This window comes from Ornithodoros turicata, chromosome 1 (assembly GCF_037126465.1).
Source record: "Ornithodoros turicata isolate Travis chromosome 1, ASM3712646v1, whole genome shotgun sequence".
NCBI classification, from domain to species: domain Eukaryota; kingdom Metazoa; phylum Arthropoda; class Arachnida; order Ixodida; family Argasidae; genus Ornithodoros; species Ornithodoros turicata.
Window position 1 is genome coordinate 214,765,831 of NC_088201.1, and position 15,026 is coordinate 214,780,856.

The 15,026-nt window shown below is 46.3% G+C and overlaps 1 protein-coding gene across 5 annotated transcripts in view; it reads left to right on the forward strand.

Annotated features, from left to right (window-relative positions):
• LOC135379041 (uncharacterized) overlaps positions 1-15,026 on the forward strand; it is a 297,822-nt gene that overhangs the window by 151,677 nt on the left and 131,119 nt on the right. For 4 of the 5 annotated variants that reach the window (XM_064612291.1, XM_064612293.1, XM_064612295.1 and 1 more), the window contains one exon: positions 8,934-9,086. The exons of the other annotated variant lie outside the window; for it this stretch is intronic. In XM_064612291.1, the coding sequence (XP_064468361.1) occupies positions 8,934-9,086 (153 nt within the window). The remainder of the gene's footprint in view (positions 1-8,933; positions 9,087-15,026) is intronic. 5 annotated transcript variants of the gene reach the window in all.

The following is a 15,026-nucleotide window of genomic DNA, read 5'->3' on the forward strand; positions in this document are numbered from 1 at the left end:
GAGTGGGAACCACATACCACTTTGCACCCTTCTGGGCCCAGAATGGAACCCACTTAAAGCCAGAGTGGGAGCCACACACCACTTTGGCACCCATCTGGGCCCAGAATGGAACCCGCTTAAAGCCAGAGTGGGAACACTGCACCACTTTGGGACCCATCTGGGCCCACAATGGAACCCGGTTAAAGCCAGAATGGGACCACTAACGCCACTTGGGGACCCATCTGGGACCAGAATGGAACCCGCTTAAAGCCAGAGTGGGACCATTACTACCACTTGGGGACCCATCTGGGACCATTCAACTGCAAATGGAACCACTTGGGGACCATTCGTGAACCAGTCCTGATTTCTGCATGGGGAGCGCTTGCGAGGATGATTCTATCGTCCTCGGTGTACTTAATTGCGCGAACAGCGACGGCGATACCCTTTCCAACACATCGTGGTCAACAACTTGAACTAGCGGACGCACACAACATAACACAAGACGGACCTACACCTACTGTGGGCGGTACGCAGCCGTCTGGCTATTGGTAAGACTAATGGCGAATTCGGGTGGTCATTTCACTGTAATACAGCCTAGTTCTAGGAAATTGCTAGGTCGGAGCCCGCGGTGGATCACGTGACCTTCTCCACCCGAACATGAGTGCAAGGAATCTAGCACTTTTTGACGCTTGAATCATGCTAAGGGCACGGAAGGAATCACGCATTGCAGTCGCTCGTCTTCGGGTTCCGGCGTCTGCTAACTCAGTGAACTTCGACGTGCGGCCCGACGAGGGCCCTGGCCAGCTTAACGACGTGGATGTGACAACACCAAATATAGTTCAGCAATCCATTGCCCGGTCGTTGCGAGGCTGGGCGAAAAATGTGCTTGCTGACAAATTCCTGGCGCTTACTAGACGCCACACTAATATACGAGGTCTGGTAAAAAAAGTTGCCATGAACTGGCAACACGATTTCGCCGTAAACGGTATATACAGGGTGTCCCAGATAATGTACCATTGAACTATAATAATAATGATGACAATAATAACTACTCGACCTAGAGTGATGTGAATGTGATGTAAATTTTCGCGAAGTTAACTCGGAAATGGCCCAAGTAAATGCCACTTTTTTACTCCAACAATATGAAGAGTGTGCCGAATTTACTCACATTCATGATAATTGACATGGATCTTGAAAAGCTCTCAGATCGGAAGAAAATAGCCGAACATGATTGACGCTCCTTGGAAGCACTCCAAGCATAGCGCGCAACGACTTTTTGGGCGCAATCACCGTAAGTCCGATGAAACCAGGTTGGAGACCCAGCCCACAGAGTGACAGTAGAAAAAGTGACAGTTCCTGAAATTGGGAAAGGGAAGCCCTATTGAAAATAATTCCTCAGAGCTTTGAGTTCTGGGGTTACCTCATAGCTTGGGGTGCTGGGGTTACCTCAGAGCTTGAGGCCCTGCGGTTACATCAGGACCTGAGTTTTCCACAGCGTGGACCTCAAGGCATGAGCAACACAAAGCGCCCTTAGCAGGACTTCGTGGTCAAATACATTTTATTGGTATAGAGGTCATCAGGTCCTAAATAGTTTTTCAGACACTTTAATTTGTCGTTCAGTGTCGCTCTCCGTGTTTGACCGGCAGAGAAGACTGGAAATCTCCCAAGAGCTAAGGTACCGTTTCGACAGTGAAGGACAGCCGTTCCTTGATCGGATCATCACGTGCGATGAAACGTGGGTGCACCATTTCAGTCCTGAGTCTAAACGCGCATCAAAACAGTGGAAGCATCCGGACTCGCCAGCTCCCAAGAAGCTCCGAAGCACCCTGCCTGCGGGTAAGGCCATGGCCGCGGTTTTCTGGGACAAGGCTGGCGTTGTTCATGTTTGTCCTCTGCCCAGTGGTACCACCATCAATAGTGCATATTACTGCCAGGTTCTCAGGGATGTGCATAAGTCACTGAAGCAAAAGCGGTCGCGCCTCATCACCAAACGAGTCCTCCTCCTACAGGACAATGCACGCCCGCATACCGAGCATTTCACGACACGCACCTTACAGAAACTTGGCTGGGAGTTGCTGCCGCATCCCCCATACAGTCCAGACCTCGCCCTCAGCGATTTCCATCTCTTCGGACCACTGAAGGCGTTCCTTGGGGGCCGCCACTTCAGCTGCGACGACGAGGTGAAGAAAGCGGTCCGATCATGGCTGCTACGCTCCGATAAGATTTTCTATTCTGCTGGCATCCAAGCCCTCGTCAAACGCTGGGACAAGTGCATTAGTGCGGCTGGAGATTACGTTGAACAATAAAACTGATTTCTCGCCTGTAAGCTCATTTTACTTTTGCGAAAAATGAAAAGTCCCGCTTTGACTTGAACACCCCTCGTACACACCCAGACCATGGCATGGAAGCCGGCGTGTAACTGCTAACTATGCTAACTGCTAACTATGCAGAGGGGAGTCGATTCCAAGAACCATAAAAGCTGGAACTTGTTGTACGGCCCCTCGGCCAGGAGTCGTAACCTTTGGCTGACCGTTCGGCCGGTTCTGGCTGCCATGGACTTCTACCGGATTTCACGCCTACCGCCGTTACCCGATATTCAAAATAACTGAAGCTTCTTTTCTCTATAAGAAATATTTATTGGACACAAAGGACTAGTTCAAAGATCTGATACATGGGTGCACTGTGCATACAAAGGCCACTGCTTTGTTGACACAGTGTAACCAAGTTCGAACTTGAAGCAAGACGAACACACCGTTCATTTCTTAATACCAAGGCAGTCTGATGAGTGCGTACAATTTTATGATGAGCATCTTCTTTCGCTGCTTGCGGAGCGGAAAGCGCTTATGTGCCATGTAGTCCTGTCTTTGTTATCAACCCTCGAAATCCGACGGCGCCCGAACTCGTTCTTCACTCTCCAACCGTTCCAACTCACGAAGCGTTCCAGTTCCGGAGTTGTTAGACTGTTCGTGGGGGAGTAGTCGTGTCCAGGAACATCACAACACGCGTATAATCACATTGACGCATGAATAAACCAGCGAACGTATTTGTATAAACCGTTCTGCCGACTGACGCAACAGGACGACCGAACACCGATGCGTGCTCATTCCCAGAATTGCGGGACACGGCTTCTTAAAGTCAGCTTGACCGGCGTACTCCCTGCCCTCCATTGAAGCAATGCATTCCATCTGGTTTTGTTTGAATATCTGTTGACCCTGAGCTTTATAAATAAATCATCAACCATGGGTGTTGCTGTGAGGGGCCCTCCGATGGTGTACAAGTGGAATGGAAGCGCAAGAGCGTCACAGTTTTGTTCCTGGAGGACTTGTTTTCGTCGTGTTGGCTTCATGGCGGAATGCACTGGTGTGCTATTTTTCTTGTACTTGGCCGAAACAATAGGCTTTCCAGAAAATGCCCATGTAAGACATGAAATGTGAAGTTGTCTTTTAGGCTTTGCAAGTTTGCGCGCAACTGTGGGACGCTCCAGTTTTGTTCCCATGACAAAAGAAGTGTTGGCGATGGAGCTCAGTGTGTCTTGCGAAGCGTCGTATATTCATTCCTGAATACGGGAGCAATGGCGGTGTTGGAGCAGTGGTAGAGGTGCTGGTCACAGATTCAAGATATCCTGGTTCAAAATACAGGTAGTCTAGATTTTTTTTTTCTTTTTCGTTTGTTTGTTTGTTTTTTTCGTAGAGGGAGTTATGAGAGTAATGGCAGGACGGGAACGTCAGAATTTTGCCTTAATAATCCTGTACTGGTGCTATGTCATACTTCATGGCCGTTCGGTTTGATTTAGTAGCGGCGTGGTCGTTGCGATCGCCTCTGCACTTAATATGAGAATAGCTATGACTTTACATTGCACTCCGACTGACTTCACTGGTACATTTAATAGGGGCTTTACGTCGCGAGACAACTGAGTCTTCGCCGTTACAGGGATCCTCGTTTTGCACAGTGCCATGCGTGTTTGTTGTAATGTAGATGATTGTCAGTGATGTAACATAAATTTCGGACTTGTGGCTTAAACATCCTTTTTTCCCTGTGAAGGCGCAACTCATCAATTTTTCCTTCGAGATCGATGTGGCGACGGAACCAATTATGTGGGCCAAATCTGAGGCGCTCTAATGGTAAAAGGAATTAAGATGAACGAATTAACACGCGTGTTTCTTCTAGATACATATAAATCATTTAACATAAATTTCGGACCTGTGGCTTAAACGTTCTTTGTTCCCTGTCAAGGCGAATCTAATCAAATTTTCATTGATCGAGATCTATGTGACACGGAGGGACAACTTTAACGCGCCCTAATGGCGAAACTAATTAAGATGCACAAAGTGACATGCGTTTTGTTGTAATGTAGATGATGATTGTCAATCGTTTAACATGAATCTCAGATTTATGGCTTAAACGTCCTTTCTTCCCTGTGAAGGCGCAACTTATCAAATTTTCCTTCGAGATCGACGTGACGACGGAACCAATTATGCGGGTCAACTTTGACGCGCTGTAAAGGAATTAACATGAACGAATTACCACGCGTGTTTCTTCTAGTGTAGATACATATCAATAATTTGCCGTAAATTCCGGACGTGTGGCTTAAACTTCCTTTATTCCCTAACTCGCCAAATTTTCCATTCTCAGGATTGTGCAAGGCCTTAATCGACGTACAGGTTATGGGTCGTAGTTACCAAAATAATGAATGTGTTAAAAATACCGTGCGTGCTTATTGTCACATATATAGGGTACGTGACGTAGGACTGAATAAAGTTTATGAAATCCTCAATTGACTTTTAACAGCCCATTTCGTCCCCAAAAGTGAGTGTGAGGGGAAATAGTGATTTCCTTTTCTCAGTCTATGTTATCATAAAACGCTCAGTCTTTTATTTTCTTTCCGTCATTATCTCGTTTGACCTGATCAACACCTCCCAAGACAGTTCGTGATTTGATCTCATAAATGTCACGCTACCCTCTTGAACACCCTTTGTTCCCTGCGGATGCGGAACTCTTCAAATTGTCCGTTTTGAAGCTTCGCGCAAGGGCATGATCGCAATACAGGTTGTCATTTTCCATTGGAAGCGCTGCGGATTACACTCGCCATATTAACAGATTTTTACGCGCTGTAATTTTAATAGTGATTAAAATATTTCAGTCATTCCGAGAATTGCACGACACACCCTCCTCAAGTTGACTTGACCGGCGTACACCCTGCCCTTCATTGAAGCTATCCATTTCACCTGGAATCTCCATATTTTTTCTTTTTATTGCAACTCCAACCCATTCGTTTGCCCTGAGCTTTAGAAAGACGTGTCAGAACTTAGGTACTTCTGTGGGAGGTCTCACGAGGGTGTATAATTGGATTGGAAGCGCAAGTGCGTCAGTTTCTTTTCTTTTTTCTGTGGTACTTATTTTCGCCGTTTCAATTGCATTGGCCTGCCTTTGTGCTTGTATTTCGAGAAAGCAACGCGTTCCCCAGAAAGTGTCATCCTCTTCGAAAGTGTTCATGTCAGGCATGAAAGGCGAACCTGTCTTCTACGGTTCTCTGCGTTCAACTGTACTATGCCCCAGTTTTATTTATTTATATATAAATATAGTTTTTTCACGACGAAAGAAGTAACGTCTGCTCAGTGCGCCTTCCGAAGCTGTTGCGTTCATCACGCTCACTCCATTTCACAATATAGCGAATGAAATGTCCGCAAAAAATTCAGAAGAACGGCGATTATCTGCGAGAAACATCACAGGCGTTTGCGCGACTCTATACCCTTGGTGCGATAGAAGGAAACCTTGATATGACGTCCGTTGGTCCCTACCACCTTATCACCACAGTTAGCGATTTCACCGCTCTTCCTTTTTCTCGGTTTCTCGGGCTTATTTGAGTAGAGTTTATCGAATATCTCCAAGATAAGAAGAAAGCCTGCGCCCTGCGTCACACAGGAAGGCCTGCTTTTACAATTGTGGATGCTATTATGAAGTAAATGAAAGAGCGAACTAGAAGAAAGCTCGAAGCAGATCGCAAAGCCAGACAGGCCTCCATAGGCAGCGTAAGCGCGCATGCATGACACTATATCTAGGAGGTGATGGTTGACCAATCACTTTTTGTGCCGAATGTCTGCTGCCACCTCTATGTTCTGAGAATAAGCACAGTTTCGCTTTCTGCTTGTTCGTTTGTTTATTTTTTAGGAGATGGTGTTGGTAACCAACAAACTTTCTCGATGGTGGCGGGAAGAAACTGTAACACGCAAAATTTGGGATTAAGCACTGAAATGTCATGTTGATTAGGCCAAGAACGAACTGAAGTGTATGATACAGTGATAACGGAATAACATGGTGCAAGTAACAAAGTCTAGTGCAGTCACTGAATTAGATTTCGTAGCTTATATAGAGTATACTTTCTTTTCATCATAATGGGTTGGGTAATTTCTGGGGTTTTCCTCAGACGCTGTCACACATACGCTAGCACAGTTCCCTTAGAAGTCGCCCCAGGACTAGGGTTGCCACCAAGCCGGTATTATACCGGCACGGCCGGTTATTCGCTCGCTCTCCCGGTTGCCGGTATTAAGGTGATACCGGCAGGCTTAACCGGTATTTGTGGCTCAAGACCTTCCACATGGGCTTTTGCGGGGGTTTTCCCTTCAACATTCTACTACAGCTTCAATAAATCTGGAGCACAGAGTCCGTGGTTGTGCAAAGCTGTCAAGCGAGCCAGCTGGAACTTAGGCCATCATGAGATCTCCGCCTGCAAAGAACGGTGTGTCTGAGTCGATACGTTTTTCAAAGTAAGTGCCAGTCCAATCCGGTTGCTCCGATACGATCCAGTGTAGCGCTCATGCCTGTTTATGGCAATTTCTAACATCAATGATCCACCCACACACACGAACCTATGTTTCCTCGTATTATCTTGAGCGAGCGCACTCGCTCTTTCTATCTCTGTGCGCTCCTCCACCCCTCACCCAGTTTTCTTTTCCCTCGAACCTTTCCTCCTTTCCCTCTGTTCCACCTCCTCTCCCTCAGCCGGTATTTTTCACTAGGAAAAGTGGCAACCCTACCCAGGACACACATTTCTGATCGTAGACGGCATCCCCATTCCCCACTGAGAAAACAAAAAAAAACTGGATTAGGACCAGCCTTACGAGTGGCAGTCGCCCTGTTCCACACGCTACGAGTAGCAGCCCAGAATTCTGGGCAGCAGTACAGCAAAGAAAATTTTCGCAAAAGTTATCAGAGCTGACACATCACATATTTTTCATTCTGCGTTGGACAATTGCTGCTGATAGCCGGGCTCCGCGGGCGATACCTGATGTACAATTTCCTTTCACGTCTGCCCACGCCTCTTTCCATCTTCCTTCCTCCTCACCTCATACTTTTCTTTCAAGTTGGCTTTCTTACGTGTCCTTCTTCTGTCAGGTAGAACCTGCATCAGAGGAGGTGTACCCCGAATTCTGGTCATGATTTCGATACTATGCTGAAACGGCTGCCGGGACTCTGCACGCACACGCCCGCGTGCAAAATGCGATTTCAAAACATTGTCGACCAATCGGAGCGCGCGCACAGTTTGGGCCAATGAGCTTGCAACGTTGTAGATCGGTGAAGTGGTACATACTCTACAGCCACATCCTCGGGTACCTGAGGAGGCCTGACTGGAAATGCGGTGTGGCGCCACTTGTCCAGGCGCTCTTTGCGCCATGGCAAGAAAAGCAGTCGCGCAACGATAGGACCATGCTGCCCGAAAAAGGACGTTTTCCTCATCAAAAAGAGGCTTCAATAGTCTTCCTACGCTAAGAAAAACCCGCTATCTAGAAAATACCTGGCCCATGTTTGAGGAAGCCGCCGTTCCCATCGGGCCTTAACTCGAGATCAGAAAGGGGTAGGAAGGCGCCACAAGTTTCAGTGGCCCTGTCGAGTACATGTACCCATCAAACGGAAGCTTCGATCCGCCCCAGGGTTCAAACTTCAAGCGTCGAACGGGATCGGCATCACAGATATCGAGAATGACGCTTTCACCGCTCGAAATCGGCGAACGGTCTTAATGGGGAAGTTGTGGCAAAGGTGCATGTGGTAAGCATTTCAAGGTTGCTCTAGCGAGACGGGACAACTTCTTATACTCTGAGGCCAATATGGCGAGAACGGACCGTCGCGCGCCTAGAGAAGATACACTCGGAAAGAGCAAATCGAGACCTTCAAAGCGAAGGTAAACACGGCTACATAACTGCAGCGGGGACATTGTTGAGAGAAAAGAAAAGAATTTCTGTTCCGAAATATTGGGAGGATTGTGAACGCAGACACCTGTAAGTTGATAATGACTAAAGTTAGCGGGATGCTGTAAATTTTGCCACGCGTGCCACGTCGAGACAGTGCGATTCGCAAGAGTGAAGTCTGTCCGATGCGGGCTTCATTCCGAAAAAAAGGCTACAGGAATTACAGATGGGCCATCGGCTTGATGTAATTTTCTTCTTTAAATGTATCCATTCACATTTTGATGCTCCACATTTGCTGAGCATGTTAAATTTGGCAATTCAATTCCGGGCTCGTCATTGCATAGGAACACCATGTTCATTCATACGAAAGTGTGTGGGTATCACGTGGTCACTTGCTTGTTAACTCGCTGCCTGATGTTTGTAACGTCTCTTTGATTCTCGTTCTACCCTTGAAACCTATTGTTTCCGTTCTTCTGTCACCATAACTAGATCATATCAGTCATAGTCTAGTGTATACAGGGTGTCCCAGAAAACGTGTCATTGAATTATAATTAAAAAAAACTACACCACCTAGAATCCTGCGCTCAACGGCATTTGTTCTTACTAGGTTTTTGCAACCTCCTGATGTAAATGTCGTGTAACGTAAGTTTAATTACGTAAATTTTTGCGAACTCAGGCCCGAAATTTGCCAAGTAAAGGCCACTTTATACCCCACCTATGTGAAGAGCATGTCTAATTTACTCAAATTAAAGCTATTTTGATATTTGACAGGGTCATTCAAGAGCTATCCCCTCAGAAGAAATAGCTGAAGATCATCTCCACGGACCTAGCGCGCGACAAACTTTTCAGCACGATCCTTCTCAGTCCGAAGAATGGAGGTTGGAAACCCAGCCCACACCTGCAACAACAAAAGAGATAACACAGGTATGGCTTATCGCGTCCGACTTTCGCTAGTATCACACTTCCCTCTCCCAATTTCAGGAACTGTCACTTTTTCTACTATCACCCTGTGGGCTGGGTTTGGAACCTCCTTTCGTCGGACTGAGAGCGATTGCGCTCAAAAAGCTGTCGGGCGTTATGGTTCGATGCTGCGAAAAGCATGACGTTCGGCTATTTTTTCCGATGGGATAGCTCGTGAATATCACTGTCAATTATCATGTACATGAGTGAATTCGGTACGCTCTTCATGTTGGTGGGGTAAAAATATGCCCTTTACTTGGTAAACTTCCGAGTTCAGTTCGCATAATTAAACTTACGATACATGACATTTACATCAGGAGTTCGCAAAAACCTAGTAGGAACAAATGCCGTTGACTGCATGATTCTACTTAGGTGGCGTAGCTTTTATATTATACTTCAATGACAGGTTTTCTGGGGCATCCTGTATATTACACTCCCCTAAACGCTCCTTTAACTTTTATCAATTTCTCACCAGTTATACGATATCCTCTCACCCAGCCTGGATCTTTCGGTGGTCTTCGAATGTAACATATTCCCTCCACGGCTTCACATCATCTGCGTGCTCTATTTATTGCATTGCTCTTTGTCTGTGTTTCGCTCGCTGGATTATCTATGTTGTTTTGCTCTGTATTTGTCCTGACATCTCCTTCAAGTTCCTCGTTTCTTCAGTTTTGTATGTGTTCTGTGCCTGATGCCTTTTTTTTTACTTTTCTATAGACTACCTTGTCATTCTGTGGCTCCACTGCCTTATATTATAACCAGTTTTATGCTATCTATTGTGTATGCTTTTTCTGTGTCTTTATCTCTCACAGCGTGCCAACACAAACCTCCTGGGCCATTCTTGGGAGAAAACAATTATTATTCGTATTTACTTATTTTGGTGCTGTCACATAGAGAAAATGAGTTCCCGTCTGAGGAGAGAACACCATATGTATATATCTACCTACACTGTATTAATGACACTACTACACTGTCGTAGGGTCAATCCCCTAACCTTCAGTAGCACATGTCAGACCAGGAGACATGCCCATGCAAAAGCAACAAAAATGAAAAAGTCGAATTTACGCAGATATCTTCTCAATTTTTGTGTGTAGAGAGGCAACTCCGTAGATATCATTCATTTTACCGCTGTTAATCATCATGTACGTTGATCTTTTCAATACCAAAAATAATAAAATCGAAGAGGTCGATGGGACCTCCGTGTAGACGGCTTCGTTTCAACATGTACCGGTAGTAGGGCCCCGTTTTAACGAGCTCATCGCTAGGGTGCACCTTTTGAAACGTATTTGTTGTGGCAAAGTAAGGATCTAACATCTTGTAACGTTCTGGCAAAATAAAAATCAGATCGAAATGGACTCTTTCAAGAAATGTGCGCTCAATATCTTTTGTTTTAAGGACACCCAGTTTCTTGTCATTTCAGCAGATATATGCACGCAGTACATAAGCGTACACTACACACGAACTGAACGAACATTAAAAGCTGAGTAAATTGATGCCAAGTATACAAGGAAGGACTTATACAGCCAGCGCAATGACACATTGAATTTGGAACAGAATTGCACGCTAGAGCATGATCTACATTTTTACACCGCAGACTGCATAGGTCGGCATTTTCCTAAGAATTCGTTCAACATCACATCATGGTCAATTTCTGCAAAGCCCATTACATCACATCACCGTCATATACCATCACATCACGAGCCCGTAACTCAACTTCGACTTCAGAATTAATCACTTCATAACGCATCATTCAACTTCAACTTCAGAATTCATCACACCATAACCAATAATTCAACTTCAACTTCAGAATCCATCACATCATAACCCATCATTCAACTTCAGAAACCTTCACCGACTTCGGAGCCCATCATTAGAATTCAACTTCAGATCCCATCGCGGTTTTGAAGTTGAATTCCTATGATGGGTTCTGAAGTCGGTGATGGATTTTGAAGTTGAAGTTTGTGATGGGGCTTTGAAGTTGAATTCCTATGATGGGTTCTGAAGTCGGTGATGTATTTTGAAGTTGAAGTTAGTGATGGGGCTTTGAAGTTGAATTCCTATGATGGGTTCTGAAGTCGGTGATGGATTTTGAAGTTAAAGTTTGTGATAGGGTTCTGAAGTTGAATTCCTATAATGAGTGCTGAAGTCGGTGATGGGGTTTTAATGTTGAACTCCAACAAAGGCCTACGTGGGGTGTGAAGGGCTGCAGGATTACGACGCTAGCGTCCTGCTCGCCTGTGTTTGCGTGGGATTCCTGGTAGTGGCGGCAAAAACGTAAGCGAAGGAGGGGTATGCTGTTTGGAGGGTGCGGTCAGCCTGCACTCGGTTGGACTTGGAAGCAGGGTTTACCAATGAAAGAGGAGAGGGAGGGACGACGCGTTTGACCTCCGCTGTCGCATGTGAACGGCGTAATGGGTGTTGCTTGCGCGGCACGGTTGTTGCACAATGTTGGCCCGTTGTTGACAGATAAGTGAGCGCATAGCACATTTCGCGTTCATGTGGCTTCGGGTGACCGCTGATGGGGTTTTGAAGTTGAATACCAACGAAAGCCTACGTAGGTGTGCCCGGCTGCCCGCTGCTGGAGGGTTACGACGTTGGCGTCTTCCTCGCTCCTGTTAGCGTGGATTTCCTGGTAGTGGCGGCGAAAGCGAAAGCGGAGGAGGGGTATGCCATTTGGAGGGTGCGGTCGCTTTGCTCTGGGTTGGGCTTGGAAGCAGGATGCTCCAAGAAAGGAGGAAAGGGAGGGATGCAACGTTTGACCTCCGCTGTCGCATGTGACCGGCGGCGAGGGGTATGTTGCTTAGCATGTTGCTTAGCATTATGTTGCTAGCGTTGAAGTTAGCAAAAGGCTGCCTGGATGAGAGTCGCGCTCCTTATGGAATTAATTTGTTCTGTGGATGTTTGGAGATGAAACTGAAATGGCTCTCGTAGCGCATGATTTCGTCAGAAAACTTCCTGGATGCCAGGAAAGCTCCGAATTTCTTTTCTTTCGTAGACGGTGTGTGGGGCAGTCTGGGGTCTAGTTGTGACCGGGTTGTAGGTTCTTTTGCCGTTTCGGTTGCATATCCAGTGCGGCTGTGATCTTGTCTACGCTCTTGCATTTCGTGTAGTCCTGGTTGTTTTTGGTACCAGCAGGGTCTTAGTGCCCGTGAATCCGTGGGGAATACCGGATGTCTGGATGTACAGGATGTATGCTATGAAAGGTCAGTCACATTTTCGCGCGTGGCGCGATACCTACGTGACAGACAGACTTCCGCTGCCGCAGAGCGAAGAAGTTACGGCAGGAAACCCTACAAAAAGATCGTCGATATCAGGCACTGTGTAACAAAATAAATACGGCCACGCAAACTTTCGTCTTCATGCATTTCCTATGCGCTATACCGACGTAAACGATCGCCAGTCTGTCGATAGTTGTTTGTAGCTTACGCATGGGGCGCTAGTGACGTTGAATCCACATGTATACGCTCCTGAACCGTCAACTGGCGCACAGCAAGGCACAAAGGATACAAAATATGGCAGAAACAAATTGAACACGAACAAATATAATAACAGGAATAATAGAGTCCAATGAAACTGTATAGAGACACAAAATGAATTAAATGAAAACGTTATAAGGGCGGCCAAAAGGGTCGTTCTCTCAACAAAGCAATGGCAAACAGACTGTCGTCTGCTAAGAGAAGAAGCAGAAATGTTTCACTAGGAAGCGCCATACTTACCGCAACATGTGCAGAAAACATCTAAAACAAATCGTATCAAGCTTCGTTAAACGTAAATCTCAATGAGTACCACGGGTACGTACCGTGCATAATAGAAATACGCGCCCACATGAGTTTGTTTCGGATTCAACGTCACTAGCGCCCCATGCGGAAGCTACAAACAACTATCGACAGTCTGGCGTGTTTACGTCGGTATAGCGCATAGGAAACGCATGAAGACGAAAGTTTGCGTGGTCGTATTTATTTTGTTACGCAGTGCCTGACATCGACGATTTTTTGTAGGGCTTCCTGCCGTAACTTCTTCACTCTGCGGCAGCGAAAGTCTGTCTGTCGAGTAGGACGAGGTAAATGTGACTGACCTTTTATAGCATACACCCTGTATATGAAGAATATCGCGCTTCTAGCAAAGGTGTGCGACAGTTGCGATGACATTATGTCGGTTCTGAGCGGGCTGGGGTGCAGTCCGTCGGCTGCGAGAACTTGAAGGGGGTCGAGATCATAGAAACGATGATTCAGGCAGCCAACTCTTTGGTCGTTTGCAGCGAGCTGAAGGAGCATTGTGTTGAGCTGATGCGTGTGAATATTGAACCGCGCAATGCGCACCCAGTCAGGGCAGTTTGGATAGCGATTGACGAAGCGGGGAGGCTCGAATGTCGCGACTACTTTTGCTGTCCATGGTCTTGCAGTATAGATACGATCGATCACAATCTTGTACTTCTCGAAACATTCAATAGGATTCGAATCCTCAAGGTCGTGAGTTCCAACGTAAAGAAAAATCGTAGTGACGTAGGAAGGAAGCTGATTTACCATAGGAGTAGTGTCGAATATGTGAGCCTGATCTCTTATTAAGAACAAGGAAGCATGGTGAGTGTTGTCAAACCTGGTATGTAGATGCTAGAGTAGAGAAGTTCCGATGATTGCAATGTTGCTCCTATTCCAAGATTCATTAGTTGTGGACACTCTGGTGCGAGGAGGTACAGGTGCCGTTGGCAAACACATTCTCGAAGGTCTTGAAGATTCAGACGGCGCCGTATTAATAAACAAAAGAAATAAGTTCACACAGAGCACCACCAAAGGAATATTTTGAGATGACTTCGTTTAATTCATTTAGAAATTACATAGGCGCGACGTTTCGAACGGTGGACCGTTCTTTTTCAAGTGAAAAGATATAATGAGCTGGTCAAGCAGAGAACACTCACTTTCGTGTGCTTCGACAGCAGTGGGGGAAGGGAAATCGCAGAGCATTGAGGTCGCCGAAGGGAGGTCATAAATTCTGTGTGCGGGGTCATGTCGAGCGTGTTTCACACGTGGGTAGGGGTTTTGGGGGTGGGACACTACTAGAATTCATTCGGGACTTCAACAACGCGCACCTCAGCATTTATTTCACCCACCACTACTCGGCCACAGCTACGAACTTTCTGGACATCACAGTCAGGGACCAGTCACTGGAAACTAAGGTGTACCGAAAACCAACTGACAGTCATCAATATTTACACTTCAATAGCTCACTGCAAACTCTCTCTACCTTATAGTCAAGCATGCAGATACCGGCGCATCTGCACAGAGGGCAGCGATCTCGAACAAAACCTAGGAGATCTACGGTAGGCATTCACCGATCGCAACTATCCTCCCGATGTCGTTAATGAGGCAATTGAAAAAGCTCGCCGTTTAGATCCCAAACAGCCCACAGCTTCCTCAAAAACCGATGAGTACTGGGCACCGAGCTTAACGTTAACCTACAATCAAAATGTAGCTGGCATCGGATCCATCTGAATATTCTGCACCAGTCCGAACATCTGCGAGAAGTCTTCCCAGAGACTCTCAAGATTGTTTATAGACGACCGCGAAACTTACGGGATGTACTGGTGAACTCAAAAGTCACGAGGGAACAAAAAGAATTCCTTGGCTGCAGGCCTTGCAAAAAAAACCCTGCAAAATTTGTCCCCTCATGTTGTCAGCACTGGACGTTACCAGCACGACCACGAACTTCAAATTCCATATCAATGGCGCTTTTGATTGCGGGACTCAAAACGTAATGTACCTTCCACATTGCACCATATGCCAAGCTCAATACATTTGACAAACCTGCACATCATTCAGAATTCGCTTCAACAACCACAAGTCCCACACCAAAACAAAAGCGGATCTTCCGCTGGCTAGGCACATGGCCCTTCCAGATCATGCAATC